This window comes from Gymnodraco acuticeps, unplaced genomic scaffold, assembly GCF_902827175.1.
Source record: "Gymnodraco acuticeps unplaced genomic scaffold, fGymAcu1.1, whole genome shotgun sequence".
Classification (NCBI taxonomy): domain Eukaryota; kingdom Metazoa; phylum Chordata; class Actinopteri; order Perciformes; family Bathydraconidae; genus Gymnodraco; species Gymnodraco acuticeps.
Genome location: NW_022990235.1, coordinates 3028314 through 3048775, shown reverse-complemented (window position 1 = coordinate 3048775; position 20462 = coordinate 3028314). Strand labels below are relative to the sequence as shown.

The window sequence follows — 20462 nt, the reverse complement described above, 5'->3', positions numbered from 1 at the left end:
TTTAAGGTTTCAGTCAAATTACTTGTCCCAAGTTTCTGCCTGACAGATACTGTAGCGGTTTTGAGATTTAAAATCACAATTTCAGTCAGATCAACTACAGAGCATTTATACAGAGTACACACACTGAAACAGAGAAGTCTAAAAACAGAATGTTACTCACAATTCTAGAAGTCACCAGTTGTTATCCTGTCAAAATCGAGTTGCACACTGGCAGGTCAGTGACCAGGATGAGATTAAGGCCCCGGCCACACGAGGACGAAAACGGCTAAACGCATAGGATTAACGCAAACGCAATCGCAAAAAAGCTTTCGTCCACACGCAATATTCACCGGATAGTGCCTGTCCACACGAGACAGCTCCGTTTTGCTCCAACCACTGGAGAAGCTGCAGTACATATGCAGGAGCCTGTACGTGGCGCTCAATCGAGACTGGCTCCCTCCTGAGCCAGTCTCCTCCTGAGTTGTGACACTATCGGACAACGGATTCTTAATCAGCTCTTCAGCCATACCTGCCAACCTCACACCTTCCGATAAAAGGAGATTTTTTTCCAGGGGTGGGAGGGGCATACTGAACACGCCCCCAAGCGGGGGGTCTGGGGGTCCCCCCAGGACATTTTTAACAGAGTAGATGTAATTTCCAGTATTCTGGTGGATTTCGGGAGTTTGACACTTTTATCAGGCTTTACTTACATAGGATCCATTAAAAAGTTAAAAGTAGCAATAAAAGAGCCATATTTAATAATAACCACTAATTACTTAAAAACGACTATCTCTTTAAAATTGCATTGGACTGGAGTTTATCCAGACATAAAAGTAAAAGTAAAAGAGTAACATTCCCATTCTTTCAGAAAGAGAGTTTTTTTTTGGGGTGTGTGTGCCAGAATCAAAGTGTGTGTGTGTGTGTGTGTGTGTGTGTGTGTGTGTGTGGTGTGTGTGTGTGTGTGTGTGTGTGTGTGTGTGTGTGTGTGTGTGTGTGAGCGTGTGTGTGTGTGTGTGCGTGCACGTGTGCATGCCCACTCTGGGTGAGAGCATTTTATGGGAGGGGGGTCTCACATTTTAAATTAAGCATTGTTGAGGACAATGGGTTGTGATTTTTTTTAAAATTATTATTATGTGTAAATCTTCTTAAGTTTGTGCATAATCACAAAAACATCAAATAGTTACCTTTGGACAGAGACTACAAGGAGTGGAGCAGTCCAAATGTCCCATAATATCCTATTTTAACCTAGTGGTACACTATAAAAAAATGTATTGTACTGTATTATTTTACAGACCTTTCTTGTTTTTCTATATTATGTGTAAATACCATAAAAGTTAAATACTTTTATTTAAAATAAATAAAGGTTTTATTCTGTAAATTGGTTTGATGAGAAATTATCGTTTTTTTACAGGATAATTCCATTGTTTAATTGTCTTGAATGTTAAATTACATATAATTTTATGTAAAAACACATAAAATACACATAATTTTACTGCATGTAAAATGAAGGCAAGTTTATTTTTTTTGTTGCAGTAAAACCTTACATTTAATGTAACAAAATGTAAAAAAACAAAAAATAACTGTATTCTGTACTGTTGTAGAATAAAAAGAAATCTTATTATAAAACATCTCTAAAATGTTAAATAAATATATTGCAGAAATACCCAAAAATGATTTTGTGTAAATAAAGTAGTTTTCATAGTATACTAAAATAGTTAACTGTAAAAAAAATAAGTGTCAAATAAAAAAAAAGTAAAATCTATGTAAAAATCTATGGCACTTGAAATGGAATCCAGCCATACAACGGCAGACAAGACAAGCAGGATTGGAATGAGTCCACAACACTCCTGATTGGTTGATATAAACGTCAGATAAACGTCAGATTGAGCGGCTCTCCTGCGGAGCTACAGCTGTCTGTATGTCTGCTCACGAGTTTATGGACTAATATCGGAATAGTTTTACATCTACACGTTAAATATGAGCATCGGGACGTCAACAGAGAACAGAAGACTTGAGATCTGGTGAGTCCTGCAACTGTAATGGAGTTAAACATGTATTTAGATAATCCTTAGTTTGTGAATGTTTAATTGTGTATTTAAGGTTTTTTGATTGATTGATTGAAAAGTTTATTAACAGCTTGTATATTGGGTACAGTACAGTACAGCTCAAAACATACAATTGTTAAGGGGATGCAGACCAGAGAAAGACTTTCGTCTTGTTTACATCAGGGTCCCCCATTTCCAATTCATCATGTCATTTAAGACATATAAGACATATTTGACATACAGATGGCTTATTTACAATTTACATACAGGTGGTTTTTTTACATACAGATTGCTTGTTTACAATTTTCATTTTAGATTTCGTTCTAATACATCCTAACCGGACATTTAAGACATACCAAGTCTACAGATATACAGTTAGTAACAGAGTCTAAAATGCGAGTATATACATAGATGGGGGGGGGGGGAAGCTGTCCATTGAACGACAGGTTGAGATTTGTACCATTACCGGGGCCAGTTTTGCAATGCTCTCCCCGAAGGTGCTCTTTAAGAGAGGTTTTGAAGGTAAGTATAGTTTTACTTTCCTTTACAGTTGTGGGAAGAGCGTTCCACCGTGATGTGGCATAATTGCGAAACGTGTATTCCCCCTTTTTTGTGCCAAATCTGGGTTTCACATGATTTGTGGAGCTCCCTCTGGTGTTATGATCATGGTATTCCTTGACCTTTGGGAAGAATTTTGACATGTACATGGGTACCATAGAGGTGTAGTGGATCTTGTAGACCAGGCCCATTGCAAGTAGCTGTACTCTGTCGTCTACTCTAAGCCATCCTAGGTTGTCAAAGTGGGCAGAGGTGAGGTGGGTTCTAGATGAAAGGTCAAGCAGTAGTCTGACCAGTTTATTTAGCGATGTTTGAAGTTTTATTTTTAGCGCCTTGGAGGTGCTATGGTACCATGACGTGCAAGCATAGTCATAGTACCCTTGAATGAGTGCTCCTGCCAGAGTTTTCAGGGTGTTTTTGTTTACCAGAGAGGAGATCCGGTATAGGAATCTAGTTCTTTGATTGACTTTTTTTATTACATTGGATGCCATTTTGTCACAAGAGAGGTTTGCCTCAAGAATAGATCCTAGGTATGTAATTTCCTTCTTACTTGTGACAATAATGTCGCCCACTGCAACTGAGAAGTCGTCGGATTTGCTGAGATTATGTTTTGAACCGAAGAGAATGGACTCTGTTTTACCCAGGTGTAATGATAATTTATTATCGGCGAGCCAGGTGCAGATTCTGCCGAGCTCGGAGCTGAGGGTTTTTTCAACCTGCAACCTGTTCCTGTCAGAGACCAGCAGGGCTGAGTCGTCCGCGAACAGGAACAAGTTGCAGTCACATGCTGATGACATGCCATTTACATAAATTAGGAACAGTAACGGACCTAATATGCTTCCTTGTGGAACACCACAGCTCACTGGGAGGGGGGGGGGGGACAGAGTACCGTTTACCTCCACCATCTGTTCTCTCCCCTCCAGGTAGGATTGCATCCAGCTCACCGATAGTTTATCAACACCAATTGCTTTTAGCTTGTCAATCAGAATGGGGTGAATGACAGTGTCGAAAGCCTTTTGTAGGTCCAGCATCACCATGCCGCAGTACTTGCCCTCGTCCACCTCTTGTTTGATGTGGTCGCTCAAATAAAGAAGGCATGTGTCAGTGGAGTGGGATGTTCTAAAGCCAGATTGAAATTCATAGATTAGTTTCTTTTCCGCGAGGTACTTTTCGAGGTTACGTTTCTTCTTCTAGTTCAGTGAGTTTTGAGTGATGAGACATATATTTTAAGGGAATCTGGAATCTCAGCTTTCATATGATAGATAGCATGAAGTAAAAAAGATCGTTTTTGCCAGTTATGTGCTAAAGTAGCGTTAGCCCCGTTAGCTGTTAGACTTGTGTTTCGTTTAGTTAAAAATGGTTAATATCGTCAGTTAGCTGAGTTTCTTCCCGTTAAGTGGGTAAGCATCATTAATAGGTTGTTACATTTTAAGAAGTCCTGAGATGCTGTTTCTTGCAAGATGTCCCACCGGTGGGACAATCGGGATATACAGGTTAACAAGGTGGCTGCTAACGTTAGCTGCCGCCATCCTCTTGTCTCCAACGCGGGACGATTACACATAAACGTGCAGCAGGGTGTCACAGTGTTGTCGCCTATCTTATTGTAAAGTTTCACAGCTTTTTTACTGCGGAATCCAGTTTGTTAATGTTCAGTAGCCAACAGCTATCATAGCATAAACTGCTAACCACTAGTTTGGCTAACTTGCTAGTTAGCTCTGCTCTATATATTACAAGCTAACATGACTAGCTAATGTCACACTGTGTGAACTAAAATAGTTGTTGTATTACTACATCATACATGCTTGGTCCAAATCTCTGCTAAAATGATTATTTTTAACAAAATTATCATTAAAGTATCTTTATTTTTTTGCATTTGTATCACACTTGGCTTAAACTATTTTAGTTCATCAATTAGAACTGGAGAATTAAAATAATGATTTGTGGTAATCAAAAACAATGTATGAAACACTAGGAATAACATAGGAAATAATACGGATAATTTTTTACCCATGTTGTGCCTTAGAAGTGTAGTGATACAAACATGATTTTTATTAAAGAAAGTTAAAGGTCACATGTCATGCTTTTCCGGTTATTACCCGTCCCCTTGTGTGTTATGAAGGTTTTTATGCATATAAACGGTGTGCAGCAGAGGTGGGACCAAGTCATTGTTTTGCAAGTCCGAGAGTCAAGTCTCAAGTCTTAGCGCTCAAGTCTCAAGTCATTGTTTTGCAAGTCCAAGTCAAGTCTCAAGTCAGGATGGGCAAGTTCAAGTCAAGTCCTAAACTTTGACAAAACGAGTCATAAACAAGTCATTATGTGTTTTTCACCAAATGTAATGACATCGATCAACAGAATAATACTTAATAATCAAATTGCTCTTTATTAGTCACATTAATAATTTAATAATCCATTTTCTCTCTACTGCAACACTCCCCACGCACATACACTATGTACCCGCGATCAAGTCTCGGCATATAGGTGTAAGCAGGGGTAAAGTGCTATTTTTATAGGTGGTGTGTGGACCTCACATAGGGGGGTCCGGGGGCAAGCTCCCCCGGGAAGATTTTTAAATATTGAAGTTAAAAGCATCAATCTGGTGCACTTTGAGAGCAAAATGAAGAGATCTATGGATACATCTCTCAACACCCAGATGAAACAGAATTGTAAACAGATTTACTATTTCTTTATGGATATTTTATAAATCACTCTTTTAAACTTTATTCTTGTTTTACTGTCATATAGTATTTCATAGCTGTTTTTCATGTATTCTCTTATTTTTTTATAACTATAATGATCATATAAACGTGTGCCTCGGAAATAATTGTTTACATTAATGGTGACCAAAACGTTTGAGACCCACTGAGATAACACTGAGAGTCCTTTAGCTCACTGAGACTCTCAGTCTGACAGGAGAGGACTCTCCTCCACTTTGTTGTTAAAAAAACTCCTTATACCCGTTAGCGTAGCTCGCTAGCACCAGAAGCTAACATCAACGATCTCCGGTACCGGTGCGCTATCTCTCTCTCTCGCTCACGCACGCACACAAAATGGCTCATTCCACACACACACACCCACACACACACACACACACACACACACACACACACACACACACACACACACACACACACACACACACACACACACACACACACACACACACACACACACACACACACACACACACACACACACACACACACACACACACACACACACACACACACACACACAGAGCCGAGCTTTAATGAAACACAGAGACCCAGACGTAATAGTACTGTATCATATTATTTTCGAATCAATAATTTTTCAAAATATGATTTTTTATTTTTTTTTTATAATCTTTTTTTATTTTTTAATAACCATTTTTCCTCCTGCTCTCTCGCGCCCCCCCTGTCATGCCTCTGCGCCCCCCACTTTGAGAACCACTGAATTAAGGTGATGTTTAGTAGGCCTACATGGTTTTAATAATACTTTTGCTTTTCAATGTTTGCCATTTCAAACCATGAGCTGGTTTAAATAATATGTGCCTTAATTTACAATATGTTCTCATTTGTTTTATCAGTACAGTTTTGAAGCTTTTGTGCTTTTCCTTGCCATAGTCCACTTTGGACTATATGAAATATTTCAGGATTGCACTTTTAACTCACTTGAAATGTTCTCACTTGCTTGGTTTCAAAACATAACAAATGCCATAATCTGTTCATTGGGGATCATCAATGCTATTTTTCATTGCTGTTGCCGGCCACTATTGCTCATGTAAACCTACTACTGCTGCGCCCCCTGTAATCTCAGAGGCACCCTGAGTCATTTTGTTCTGGAACCGGGCCTGTACATGGCCATATACTAAACAAACTACAGAGCCCATTCCGTGTCCTGTTAGTGTTTACTTCCTCTCTGCCTTCTTCTGGTGATTTATCTGACGTCCAGCGCTCCGTCTTTTAACCTCTTTTCCTTTCTCTTTCTTGATCCTCCTTAGCAACCTTCATTATAGTCCTTGACAGTGGTCTGTACTGTATTAACAACGTGTCACATGTTAAGAAGTTACAATCAAAATTGAGTATTCAACTAAGCCGTGTAATACAAGTTGTTAGTAGCCTTAAGGGCCTACACAGTTGTTATGCTATACCACATTGCCCTTCACTGGATGTATAATGAGCTGCACTAAACCACATTTTAGCATTTAAAATAACTAGCCATTCTTTTGCGGTTATTTTGGTGAAAGTAACTAAAAAGTAACTAAAGTAGTGTAACTCATTACATTTCAGAGACAGTAATATTGTAATGTAACTTATTACTTTCAAAAGAGAGTAATAAGTAATATGTAATATATTACATTTTGGAAGTGACTTGCCCAACACTGGTGAAATATAACAGGGGGTTACGTATTGTAACCCTAGTTATATAAGCACAGGCGGAGCCCTCTACCTGGGGGCCCTGTCTTTCCTAGTCCGCTCGCTGAAGAGTGTATAGGATAGTGGGCGGCGGGGGTAGCCGCCTTATATACTGTGGGCCTGCACGCGCATTCAGGTAGGCTCGCCCCGATTGGCCGGCTACATTTACGTAAACTCAGTAGGTGAAAGCACGCACAGCATGATCGAGAGTAGTACCCATAGAGTCCAGTAGAGGGCTCCGTCTGTGCTTATATAACTAGGGTTACAATGTTACAATACGTAACCCCCTGTTATGTACACATCATTAATAATCCTATGTGTGGAGCCGAAATGCGGAAGGAATAGACATGTAGGAATTTATAAATTTTTCGTTTACTTAACTTATCTTTTTTGTAAAAGAGTTTGAAACACATTGCTTTTTACATTGCTGTTTTTAAATTTGAAATAATGTTAAAAAAAACAAGAAATTAAATGAGCATTTTTTTCATGGCATTGTTTTTTTAGCTTTGTGTCTAAAGCCTCTGTTGTACAGATTTATAACTTACCCTATCTCATTTGTTCCGTGTGTTTGACACATAGAAGGACGATTTTGGAAGTAGCAAACTGAGTTTCACAGACGTCAGAAAGTCTACCGCCCTAATTTGAATGAAGACAAGATGACTACATTGAGTCATCACAGAAGAATTTCAACGACACTTTTGTATGCCAGAAAGGGTGCATGTACTAGCATAACATTTTTTATTTATCTGCATAATAAGAGGAAAACCTATCTCCAAAAATCAAGACAATTATCATCTGTAGTTTTTGGCGTTGGGTTTGAGTTGTTCTGGTTCCACATTTTAATCTTAAATTACCTTTTTCTATCTGGTCTTGACTGTAAAAGGGAGGTTTAATACAAGACGTCAACGATGACCTTGACTATAGCTGCCTGTGACTTTTTAAATGTATCATATCCCATTACAGTTCTCTGTTTAATTTACTGCATGCATCCCCTCATTCCTTGTCTTCAGCTCGGCATGTCTTGATAACCCTTGTGCGCTTTCCCTTAGTTTGTCGCCACCAGAAAACCCTCCACCATGGCCGTCCATATACCAGGCCTGATAATGATGTTCCTCTTCTACCTTCTGGTGTTGGGAATCGGTATCTGGGCATCCATTAAATCAAAGAAGATGGAGAAAAACACACACAGTGGACAGCTGGAAGTTTCTTTTCTGGCTAACCGGAAGGTAGGCTTGGCAATGGGAGTCTTCACAATGACGGGTGAGTTTTGAAAGAGCAGACACATAATTTACTATTCAAACTAGATCTTCATGAATAGATTACCCAAATGTATGGAAGTTTTTGTGATGTTTATTCCCTCCTGCAGCTACTTGGGTTGGAGGTGCCTTTATCATTGGAGTTGCAGAGTCGGTTTATGACCCCACAAAGGGACTCATCTGGGCTCTTATTCCTCTGCAAATGTCAGTTTCCTTTATTATTGGTAAGATCTTAAAAATATCATTAAAATCACCAATTCAAGAGCTTATAAAAAAGACTATGGGTCTGATGGCTTTTCTAAAATATCTTAACCTTGGCCTTACTCAAGATACTGTATTATGCAATACAGAAAAACCTAAAATTGTCTTAATATTAACAAACTCCTAAATGTAAATGTTCTTACATGTTTTTGTAAACAATAAAGGAAGGAATCATTTAATGTTCCATAATAATATCATACTTTCAAAACAGCCATGGTTCATGATGGGTACTTTTCCATTTGATACTTTAAGTACATTTAAGTGGCAATACTTCTATACTTCTACTTAAGTAACATTTTGAATTCAGGACTTTCACTTGTAATTAAGTATTTCAGACCAAAGTATTTCTACTTTTACTTAAGTAAAGGAACTTCTTCCACAAAAAAAAAAGACAAAGAAGCATCAGGCACAAAATACTAAAAGCAAGATTCTTAAATGATAACTGTTTGCACCACTATGCTTGCTGTGTCTTTTTAAAGGTGGACTGTTCTTTGCAAAGCCAATGCGGGAAAATAACTACATCACTGTTACGTGCCGTAGTGTTTGTGTGGTCGTGTGGGTGTTTTTCTCTCTCCCTCTGACTCCCCAGGTGCAGCCTTGATTGTCCCCAGGTGCAGCCTCTCCCCAGGTGCTCCCAATCCTCAATCAGGGCCTCCATATAGGACAGGAGGAAGGTTGCTGCTTTCTCTCTCCTTCTCATCTGGCTGCATGTGTGCAGCATGTCTCTGTGTGAGACCCAGCATAGTTGTGTGTTGTTTACTGTAAGTTTGTTTTGTAATTGGGCTGGTGAGCCACCTTACTTATTCACTAATTCAAACCTCACTTAAACTCCTTCAGCATTCAGTTTCCTCTCCTTTTTCTCTCGTCCGGCTATCTTGTGTGTCGCTACTTCCCTTGGTACTCCTAGCTCTACAAGGGAACGTAACATGGTGGCTCGTCCAATCTTTGAGACAAAGAGTGAGTATTTGGTTGTTGGTTAGTGTTGATATGGTGTTTGGTGGTGAGCAGTAGTGTATATAAGTGTAGAATTGGCTGTGAAAGTATTTACTGTTGAACATCTTCCTCAGTTTAGAGAGGGGAGTGTCTAGCTGGACTGAATCAGTCCTTCCTTCAGGCACTCATTTTTTATTTTGCCTTTTTTATTTTCGGGGTAATCCTGGGTGGGGATTTATTCCCTGTTGGGGGCAGGCGATTCAGGGTTTCGGCCGCTGATGTTTGCCTTTAAAGTCGCCTCGAGCCCGGCACGCCCCAGAAGATAGTTAGGTAAGTTTGGTAGGCAGGATCTGGGGAAGTTTGTAAATAGATAAATAATAATATTGTAAGTAGCCGTTGCTGAGGATGGTTTTTGTGTTGGAGCAGTTTGTGGCCAGTCCTACTGTGGGTCAGCTAGACGGGTGCAGGAAGGTTGATTTGCGGTTAGTTGCTGACCATTATCATGTTTCTGTCTCCTCGGTTCTGGTAAAAAGTGAACTCAAGGCTACTTTGATAACTGGACTAGTTGAACAGGGGGTTTTGAGGCGGCCTGCTTTAGTGGAATCTCCTGGCACGGTGGTTCAGAGTGCTACGGAACAGGCAAACATTTTCACCATACCTCAGTTTGACTCGTTTTCGGCAGGATCCTCACCTACGGGGTCTAAATTAGATGCCAGGGTAAAAGTGCGTATGGCTCGTCTCCAGTGTGAGAGGGAGGAGCGTGAGCGAGAGTTTCAGCTCAGGAGGGAGCTGGAGATCAGGAAGCAAGAGCTGGAGATCAGGAAGCAGGAGCTGGAGGCAGACACTGCTGTCCGGATGCGTCAGCTAGAGCTCCAAGCAGCTGGGATGGGTGATTCTGCAGTTACACCTTCTGGTCCTGCTGCCTCCTTTGACGTGAGCAGGCATATTTCTTTGGTCCCTGTGTTTCGTGAATCAGAGGTCGATGTCTATTTTGGTGCATTTGAGCGCATTGCTGCTGCCCTGCACTGGCCAGAAGATGTGTGGGCTATTCTTTTACAGTGCAAGCTAGTCGGCAAGGCTCAAGAGGCTTGCTCTTCTCTTTCTGTCGAGGATAGTTTGGTGTATGACAAGGTGAAAGGTGCTATTCTCAGGGCATATGAGCTTGTGCCTGAGGCCTACAGGCAGCGTTTTCGCAGCATGAAGAAAGCTTCTGGCCAAATGTACGTGGACTTCGCGAGGGAGAAGAAAGCCCTCTTTGACAGGTGGTGTAGAGCGTGTAAAGCTGATGACATTGCTTCAGTGTGCGAGCTAATGATGTTAGAGGAGTTTAAACACTGTGTACCGGAGCGTACGGTAGTCTATCTGAATGAGCAGAAAGTGACTACCCTTCAGCAGGCTGCCATTATGGCAGACGAGTTTGCGCTGATACACAAGAGCGTTTTTTTCAGCGGGACACTTATCATAGAGCTCCTGATAATTACGTTCCCGGTGCCAGTGTTCCATTGTTAGGTCCCAGGATAAACAGAGCTTGTCATTTTTGTCTGGACCCAGGTCATATGATAGCAGACTGTGCAGCTTGGAAGAGAAAGCAGACAGTGGATGGCAAGCGCCCAGAAGGGGTGGGTTTGGTTACAACAGTGTGTCCTAGTGGACGGGCCACTGGTAACAAAGGGCCTGATGAGTGCTTGAAACCGTTCATTTCTACTACCTTTGTCTCTCTGTCAGGAAAGGTGGAGGACCAGCGGCAGGTCACGGTGTTGCGAGACAGTGGTGGCTCACAGTCATTCATCCTTGCCGGTGCCCTGCCCCTGAGTGCTGAGTCTGCCTGTGATGCGAATATGGTGGTGAGAGGTATTGGGATGGGTTCTGTGCCCGCACATCTTCACCATGTCCAGTCTGAACTGGCTACTGGTTTCTTTCCAGTTGCTGTGCTCCCCAAATTTCCTGTCGACGGTGTGGATGTCATAATGGGTAACGATATAGCCGGGGGTAAAGTGTATCCTCAGGGCAGTTATCCTCACTGTAGGGCTCGTAACAGACGTGTCACACGTGCTCAGTCTGTTTCTCTCCCAGGTCCCGACACTAGGAGATTGTGTTTCTTTTGTCTTGACCCTGGTCATTTGGCAGTGGAGTGTGATGCTTGGAAGCAGCAGGTGGCAGCTTCCAAGCATCCAATGGTATGCTGGTGAACTGGGTGATGGGTGTTGTTGGTAACTGTGACCAAACACTTGTTTGGTTTTATGGGGGGAAGTGTTACGTGCCGTAGTGGTCGTGTGGGTGTTTTTCTCTCTCTCCCTCTGACTCCCCAGGTGCAGCCTTGATTGTCCCCAGGTGCAGCCTCTCCCCAGGTGCTCCCAATCCTCAATCGGGGCCTCCATATAGGACAGGAGGAAGGTTGCTGCTTTCTCTCTCCTTCTCATCTGGCTGCATGTGTGCAGCATGTCTCTGTGTGAGACCCAGCATAGTTGTGTGTTGTTTACTGTAAGTTTGTTTTGTAATTGGGCTGGTGAGCCGCCTTACTTATTCACTAATTAAAACCTCACTTAAACTCCTTCAGCATTCAGTTTCCTCTCCTTTTTCTCTCGTCCGGCTATCTTGTGTGTCGCTACTTCCCTTGGTACCCCTAGCTCTACAAGGGAACGTAACAATCACCATGATGGATCCATTTCAGAGGAAGTATGGGAAAACTCTGACCGCAGTTCTTGCCATTATTCCTTTCATCAGTGAATTGATGTGGGTTCCAGTCACATTGATCTCCTTGGGTAACATGAACACATTTATATCCAAAGGTTCTAATCAAGTGTTGTCAAATTTGAAGGTCACCTATTATACAAAATCTAATTTTTCATGCATTTAAACATAAACATGTGTCCCCACTGTGTTAAGAGATTCTGAAAGTTTCAGGACAAAAACTATTCTCTCTTTTTGTCCTGATACATCTTTTATAAAAACCTGTCTGAAAATGAGCTGATAAGATTTTGGCCACTTTGTGATGTCACAATGTTTGGTGAAAAGAATGAGTTGTGTGCATCCATCCATTGGCCAATAACCAACCAAGGTACCTTATCACTTGAATCTCCTCCTAGAGCACCATTCAGTTTTTTCAAACCAAACATCTCTCAGAGGGGCGTTGGGAGTGGCTCCTTATTTTCATTTAAAGCTACGGATACAGAATCAGCACTTTTGAAACGGGGCTGAAACAGAGGGGATTATGGGATGCTACAATGCATGATCCCTTGATATTTCAAGCGAAACACTTCAGATACATGTTTTGTATATATCTGAGGCCTATAATATATTGATGAAAAAGAGTATAATAGGGGACCTTTAATGTGTGTTTTGTGTGTCTCCAACAGGGGTCACTGTTAGCGTTTTCTCCGATCTACCTTTAAGTCTTTGCATATGGATCGCCGCTGCAGTAGCCATCACCTACACTCTTCTTGGAGGTCTCTATTCCGTTGTTTTCACCAATATCGTCCAGCTGTCATTGGTATTTTGTAGCTTGGTGAGTTCAACACTAACACAGCAGTTTTTTCCAATACAATGAATGTTTTTCTCTTCAAGGTTTTACTGTATAATTTCCTCTTTTCACAGTGGCTGTGTAACCCCTTTGTTCTGGCTAGTGATGTTTATACTGACATCACTAAAACAGCTTTCAACAACACCTCTCAGGCCTCCTGGATTGGCCACATTGAACCTGATGACGTGTGGAGATGGATTGATAATTTCCTAGCAATGGTAAGGCATATTATATATGTACTTAGTCATACATTCTGGAGTTATAAATGAGCTACATAAAATAAAGAACATTTGAAAAACCATCAGATAGATATTATTTTTCAAAGCAAAGTATTTTTTTATGTTTGAAATAATGTCTAGCAGCACTCTTTAAGAACGCACCTTTTTTTACTTAGTTTAAGCCCAAATAATAAAGTAATTTGATCAAGATATAGACATGAAATAAGTGCATTAGAAGCATGTATGAAGGATGTAGGCGCAGATAGAATAATGCATGTAATAAAATAAGACAGTATACCTCTGACTCTGCATTGTTGATTTGCACAAAGAAATGAAGATAACTCATTGTTTCTTCCAGAGTGTTGGAAATCTGGCATTTCAAGACTTCCACCAAAGGATCCTTTCCTCCAGCTCCACGTCTACAGCCAGGATGATCTGTTTTATAGCGGCAGGTGTCGTCCTCATTACTGGAATTCCACCTGTGCTGATCGGTGCTGTTGCAGCCTCAACAGGTACATCTCACACACTGGACAGCAGCAGCGCAGTGTTGAATGGGACCATTATTAGGCAGCAATTGACCAATATCTGGGAAAGGGTCAGGAAAAATAACCCTGAAAATGAATTGGTCATTGGTAGAAATAACAATACAAGTAAAAATTGGCAAGCATACTCACAATACCAATACATCTTCACACAAATATAACTGCACAAAGATAAAGAATGTTGGGGAGAGAAACTCCCTCTGGAGGGAACTTTTGGATTTGGGCCTTTGTAGACCATTTAAATGCACCAAGACCTTTGTAACACACTGAACCCCAAAAAGCATATTTGGGCCCCTTTTTAAACAGCTACTTCCTATCAATATGCACTTATTGGGATTATATATGTTATTAAACTCTTGCTTAATGTGTTAATAGTATTTGTAGAATGTTGTTATGCAGAATGATGCATTAATAAGGGTTTTATGAGGACTAATAAAGAGCTAAAATGCTACTTGTTGGGAAAATACTGAATGTACTCTTCCAATATCAGAGTAGCACATGATAACAAAGGCCCTACGTAGCTGTGTACGTAACCGGATGTATGATTACATAGAAGAAGCTCATGAGACACTGTGTTGAACATACGATAGCTATGTTCCTACGATTAACATGATGACACAGCCCCTAGGGAGATAGGCATATGACTGTCATGTTTATTGCTCACGCAGGCCTTAGCTAATCTGAACTAAGAACAGAATACTGCTTTGAACCGGTATTCTGCATATTGTGACTGTAACACCCTCTCTTATATATAAACATGTGAAGGGTCTGGGAACTATTTTGTCCCATGCAGCTCTGTATGTGATCATTACTTCCATTCTTGCAAGGATAATAAATACATGTATCCTGATATTGAAGCGCAAGCCAGTGACGAGTGATATTTTTCCTAACACTACTAATATGCATGCTATTAAGCAAATACTTTATGATTTACATGTGTATCCTAAAATGTTGCCATACAATGTAAGTATACTTTAGCATTTAGTCACTTTAGTTAGATAGTAAATCATACCAAGATACACTTAAGTGAACCTTCTCAATAGCTTTACAATATCTCTATCTTATGTTGCAGACTGGAACTCCACCACATATGGTTCTCCTTCTCCGTATGAGCGAGGAGAGGCGGCCATGGTGTTGCCCATCATCCTTCTGCATCTTACCTCAACGACCATTTTTGTTGTTGGTATGGGAGCCATCGCCGGTGCTGCAATGTCATCCACCGACTCGTGCCTGTTGGCAGCAACCTCCATCTTCACCACCAACATCTACAAGATCATCAGACATAAGGTACTAAAAAAAGGTGGAGAGAAAAGTGTGGTCATTCAACATTTTTAACAAAATTAAGATTTGCTTCTTCTCCAGGCATCGCACAGAGAGCTGCAGTGGGTGATTCGCGTCTCCATAGCGGTGGTAGGGATTGTGGGAACTTCCCTCACCCACCTGGACAGCAGCATCTTGGCGTTCTGGATCCTGAGCTCAGACCTGACTTACACCATAATGCTCCCTCAACTAATCTGCATCCTCTTCATCAGGGTTTCCAACGGCTACGGGGCCATTACAGGCTATGTCGTTTCTTTTGTGATGAGAGTTCTGTGTGGAGAACCCGTGTTCAATCTTCCTGTCATCCTGCATTTCCCAGGTTGCACATGGAAGGACGGGGTTTACATTCAGCACTGGCCTTTTAAGACTATTTGCATGCTGTCCGCCTTGATCTCCATTGTGATGATTTCCTATGTGGCTTCATTCCTGTTCAACAAGGATATCCTTCCTGAGAGGTGGGACGTGTTCAAGGTGAAACACCAGAAAACACCAACAGATGGCGCCAAAGGGTGCGATGGAGAAAAGGCTGCTGCTACTAATGAAAATGAGCCAATGCTTGAAAGAGATTGCTAATTTTCAATTTCTATTGACTTTGTCTTGTTTTATTTTTGTAACATTGTTTTTGGCGTAAAAGTTTTCATAATCAAACACCAATCGCTTTTTAAGAATGTTTCAGTAATGACTACATTTCTATTCATTCTGCACTTCGGCTTCCACACATGGGATTATTAATGATGTGTGCATAATTCTGATACACAATAGAGATGCCAATATATCTGATTTACAAATAATTGTTATGGTATTATTTTGTTATGTTAAATACAATACAAAAAAGTCACAGATCAAAAACATTTTCCAATTGATTGCAGGGTCACAAAATGTGCATAGATCACATAATAGAATAATTATAGTTACAAAATACCTACAAAAGATATCAATCACATTTTTTTAATCAATTTAATTTCAAATGATTTTCAATTTGTATTCCCAAAATGGGGGGGGAAATACAATTGCATAATTAACAGTAGCATCACAACTCACACAGGTAGTTAAGTTAGAAATTATTTGAAATAAGAAAGCAAGTCATGGAAAGAAATCAACCTAAACCAGTTATCATATAAAAAAGCAAACATTTTTTTAAATAAATTGTTCATGTGATAAGTATTTCCTGGATAAATTACAACTGTTCATTGAGTTGCCTCTAAAGAAATACCACAACAGCTATGCAGTGTAGTATATACATAAAGTAAACATTGAACATTAATAAGCTTATCTGAAAATGCTATATTTTCCGTATATTTTATGTAACAACAGGATTGTTTTGTTTACTCTTCAATTAACCTCTTAAACAATAATGTACTTTAAAGAGCCTGTGACACGAGTTTTCTTTCCCCCATCATCCAAACCCATCAATTTGAGTAAATATTGTCCCCTTGAAAACCGTTACTGAACTGATTTTGGATATTTGTACTTTGATAACCATTCCCCTTCAATGTTGACCATTTTCTGGATCTTCTCGGGGATTCTTCAAATCCCGCCAAATTATGTGTGACGTCATTGCGGGCACAGCGCTCCAGCTGCACCGTTCAGGATCCCAGCATCTGCCTGTAAACGCACGATGGCGCACACAGCAGCAAGCTCAGACAGCTCAGACAGTTTAATTTTGAACGTGTCTGAGAGCTCATATGAGGCTGAAGGATCGGTTTATGTTGTATCTGTTAGAAGTTTAGGAATTAGGTGCGTCAATATGGGCGATAATACGGTCATGTAGCTAGTGGTGGAATGGGACTAAAAATCATCCCGGGACTCTCGACCGGCCCACTTCGGTACCGCTAGTAAGTTGTCAACGGGGGCAGTGGGGGATGTGCTAGGGATTTATCCGACCGGCCCACTTCGGTACCGGTGTTATGCCGTAGGTTGAAGCCTTGACGTGGATTGAAGCCCTGTTCGCGGGGACGCGCAAAGGTGACGTCATCGCCTGTATTGAGCGTTCGCCGTTTTCTAAGCTTTTTTCACCCTTTTCTAAGCTTTTTTCTCTCTTTTGAATGATATATCAGATTAAACAGCAAACGGCTGAATAAATAATGTGCATACAATTGCGAGGAGGCTCGTTTTAAGGACACGTTTTTCAGATCTGTCACAATCTTCGTATTGGAATAAACTTACGTTTTTGAGTGTATAGTGACAGTCCCACTCTGTTATATTCCTCCTTTCTACAGAACAGACAATGACAGGATAATATGTGATTTGTCAGTATAGTCCTATTTCTTAAAACCTTCTCTGTTGTTTAAGTGTCTGATAACCACGAATAGTAAGCAATGATATAACAGTAATGATATCACATATATGATCATGTCAGACACTGTGTTATTTTCAATCAAGCCTAAAAGATAATGTGTTCAAACTGACTTCACTCACTTGAATTGCTCCTTTGAATATCATTTTTATATATTCCTACTCAACACATGTTTGTATTGTAATGCCACTCATATTTTTTTAATTGTATTTTAAAGTGACATTGAATGCTTTGAAAGGTGCCCTAAAATAAAGTGTATTATTGATCTTATATCTGTGCCTCTATTACATTACATTTCATTTTCTATCACACTATTAATGTTCTTTAGACTAGGTTAATCCTGGTGTCAATAGGGAAGATCTGCACTGTTCTCTACATAACATGTTCAGAGCAGGTATTTCTCCTGCCGGATTTGGAACCCCCCCTATATCTTTGTCCAGGATAGTCACAGACTCACCAAAATCACACTGGTACTTGCTGTTCCCCTCTAGTTTGTGCTCACAAAAGCATTTTACTCTGGGCCCTGCAGGTGAAAAACTAAAGAGGGGCTTCAAAATCCGGCAGATCAGGTGTTGGTGCTGCCGGATTTGGAAGCCCCTCTTTAGTTTTGTACCTGTGTGATTTTGGTGACATTGTGACTATCCTGGCCAAAATTACAGGGGGCGCTTCAAAATCCGGCAGCTCTAACAACTGCACTGCCGGATATGGAAGCCCCTCTTTATTTTTGTACCTGCTGGGCCCAGAGTGAAATGCTTTTGTGAGCATACACTAGAGGGGAACATGCAACACCAGTGTGATTTTGGTGAAGTTGTGACTGTCCTGGACAAAGTTGTAGGGGGGGGGGTGCCATATCTGGCAGGAGAAATACCTGCTCTGCTGAACATGTTATAGAGAACAGTGCAGATCTAAAATAAGGAACATTAATAGTGTGATATAGGCACAGATATAAGATCAATAATACACTTTATTTTAGGGCACCTTTCAAAGCATTCAATGTCACCTTAAAATACAATAAAAAATAAAATATCAGTGGCATTACAATACAAACATGTGTTGAGTAGGAAACCCCAGAGGAAAATTACATTCAAAGGAGCAATTAAAGCGAGTGAAGCCAGTTTGAACACATTATCTTTTGGGCTTGCTTGAAAATAACACAGTGTCTGACATATGTTATATCATTACTGTCATATAATTGCTTACTATTCGTGGTTATCAGACACTTAAACAAGGTTTTAAGAAATAGGACTATACTGACAAATGACATATTATCCTGTCATTGTCTGTTCTGTGGAGGAACATAGCAGAGTGGGACTGCACTCAAAAACGGAAGTTTGTTCCAATACGAAGATTGTGACTATCTGAAAAGTGTCCTTAAAACGACCCTTCTCGCAATTGTATGCACACTATTTATTCAGCCGTTTGCTGTTTAATCTGATGGGAAATATATCATTCAAAAGAGAGAGAAAAGCTTATTAAACTAGACGAACGCTCAATACAGGCGATGACGTCACGTTTGCGCGTCCCCGCGAACAGGGCTTCAATCTACGGCAAGAGGCGCATTCACACTGCGGTACTTTTCCCACAAAGGTTCATGTGAACTTAGTTCATGAGAACTCTTTAGTTCGCATGAACTAAGTACAGATCGCGTTCACACTGGAAAAAGTCCCTGGGGGTGGATTGAGATGGGTCTGGCTGCAGACCGCAGCAAGGAGGCGGATCGTATAGGGGCGGATCGTATAGGGGCGTTTCCTAACTTTTTTTATCCAATAGAATGACACTCAGCAGAAATACATACTGTAGATTGCAGTAATGCAATTTAAGGGATTCCAGTTGCTTTTATAAATCCTCGCATTCGTTCTTTCACGATGGCCGAACAACAAGTTGAAACAGCGGTAATAGTATTTTCCAGAGATGCATGTTTATATTTATTGTAATGTCATTTTTCTTAACACACAATTGTCTCGTTATCAAAGTACAACATCGACTGTCCAACCTCGTTAAGCGTTAATAAAGTAAATAATAGTTGTATGTGGTAAAAATGTTTGTGGTATTAAATGCTAACTTAGCATGATGCTATAAACACGTTGGCCTATAGTCCCGTTTGCAACCAGGCCTACTCTACTGTTGTAATAACGTTAAGCTTTGATAGGTCAGTAGATTATCAGGCTCGGTAACAATACTGATTTGTGTTACCAAAGCTGATCATCTAATTGACCTAAGGTTAGCGTATATGCTGTGATGCTAACCAGCACTTAGCATGATGCTAGTGTACTCTTGTATTATCTTGGAAATATAAGTAGGCCTGCCCTACATACTGTAACTTAATCAAATAATATGGTATGGATTCGGATAGACAACATGGCTAGCTTGGTTGGTTGAATTGAGTAATAAGATGTGCGGTACTGATTAAGGTTGTAACTGTAACAGTTTGTAACTACTAGTTGTAATGAACCAGACGAGAGACGGACGTATCCTTTCAGTAAATGTCGGCTGCTAATCAATATGTAAAAATAACACTTCGGATGTGTCTTCTACAGTGGCGTTTCTAGGTGTACAAAACTGGGGGGGGCAGAAAGAGGTCGGGGGAGAGAGAGAGAGAGAGAGAGAGAGAGGGGGGGGGACAGAGAGAGGGAGGAGAGAGAGAGGGGGGAGGAGAGAGAGAGGGGGGGGAGGAGAGAGAGAGGGGGGAGTGTCAAATTACATACTGAAGACCACAGGAGCAACACTGTGAGCGCATACATTTACGTACACAGCATGGGGATGTCATAGTAATGCACCTTCATACATGGAGTAAAGGTCACCATCACAAAGTAATTCTTAACAATAACAACAACCGTAATGCTTTAGCATTAAAACACCATAGACTGTAAATATAAGGAAAACACAGACACTCATCATCGAGGTCACAATATCAATCGATCCAGCAGAGGCAAAACACAGAAGATCAACAAAATATATGACATAAATGAACTTACCAAAGCTGAAGGCTCACTTGAAAAGAAAAGCGACACGGCGGTCCTTCCTCTGACAGAATGTGTCCATCACTTTGGGGATGAAGTCCTGTAGTTGCTGGATCAACTGGCTTTCAATTGAAAGCATGGCCAATGTGTTAAGTCGCGTCTGTCCCATGGTGTTGCGAG

At 40.7% G+C, this 20462-nt stretch overlaps 1 protein-coding gene across 2 annotated transcripts; it reads left to right on the top strand.

The window, feature by feature from the left end:
- Window positions 1–7238: 7238 nt before the first annotated feature.
- LOC117548031 (high-affinity choline transporter 1-like) lies at window positions 7239–15674 on the top strand. 2 transcript variants are annotated; one of them, XM_034218961.1, is made up of 9 exons: window positions 7239–8236; window positions 8343–8456; window positions 8973–9029; window positions 12063–12188; window positions 12783–12931; window positions 13021–13164; window positions 13523–13676; window positions 14779–14993; window positions 15069–15674. In XM_034218961.1, the coding sequence occupies exons 1-9, from the start codon at window positions 8053–8055 to the stop codon at window positions 15597–15599; spliced, it is 1674 nt and encodes a 557-aa protein (XP_034074852.1). In that variant the 5' UTR covers window positions 7239–8052; the 3' UTR covers window positions 15600–15674. The 2 variants fall into 2 exon arrangements, with proteins under 2 accessions (XP_034074852.1, XP_034074851.1); XM_034218960.1 differs by lacking the exons at window positions 8343–8456; window positions 8973–9029; window positions 12063–12188.
- Window positions 15675–20462: the final 4788 nt, after the last annotated feature.

Bases quoted from the DNA above. Each gene is read 5' to 3' on its own strand.
- LOC117548031 (XM_034218961.1), top strand. From the start codon at position 8,053: ATGGCCGTCCATATACCAGGCCTGATAATGATGTTCCTCTTCTACCTT. The intron at 9,030-12,062 runs GTAGTGTTTGTG...TAGCTCTACAAG, and splicing joins CTACATCACTGTTACGTGCC to GGAACGTAACAATCACCATG. The intron at 13,677-14,778 runs GTACATCTCACA...CTTATGTTGCAG, and splicing joins TGCTGTTGCAGCCTCAACAG to ACTGGAACTCCACCACATAT.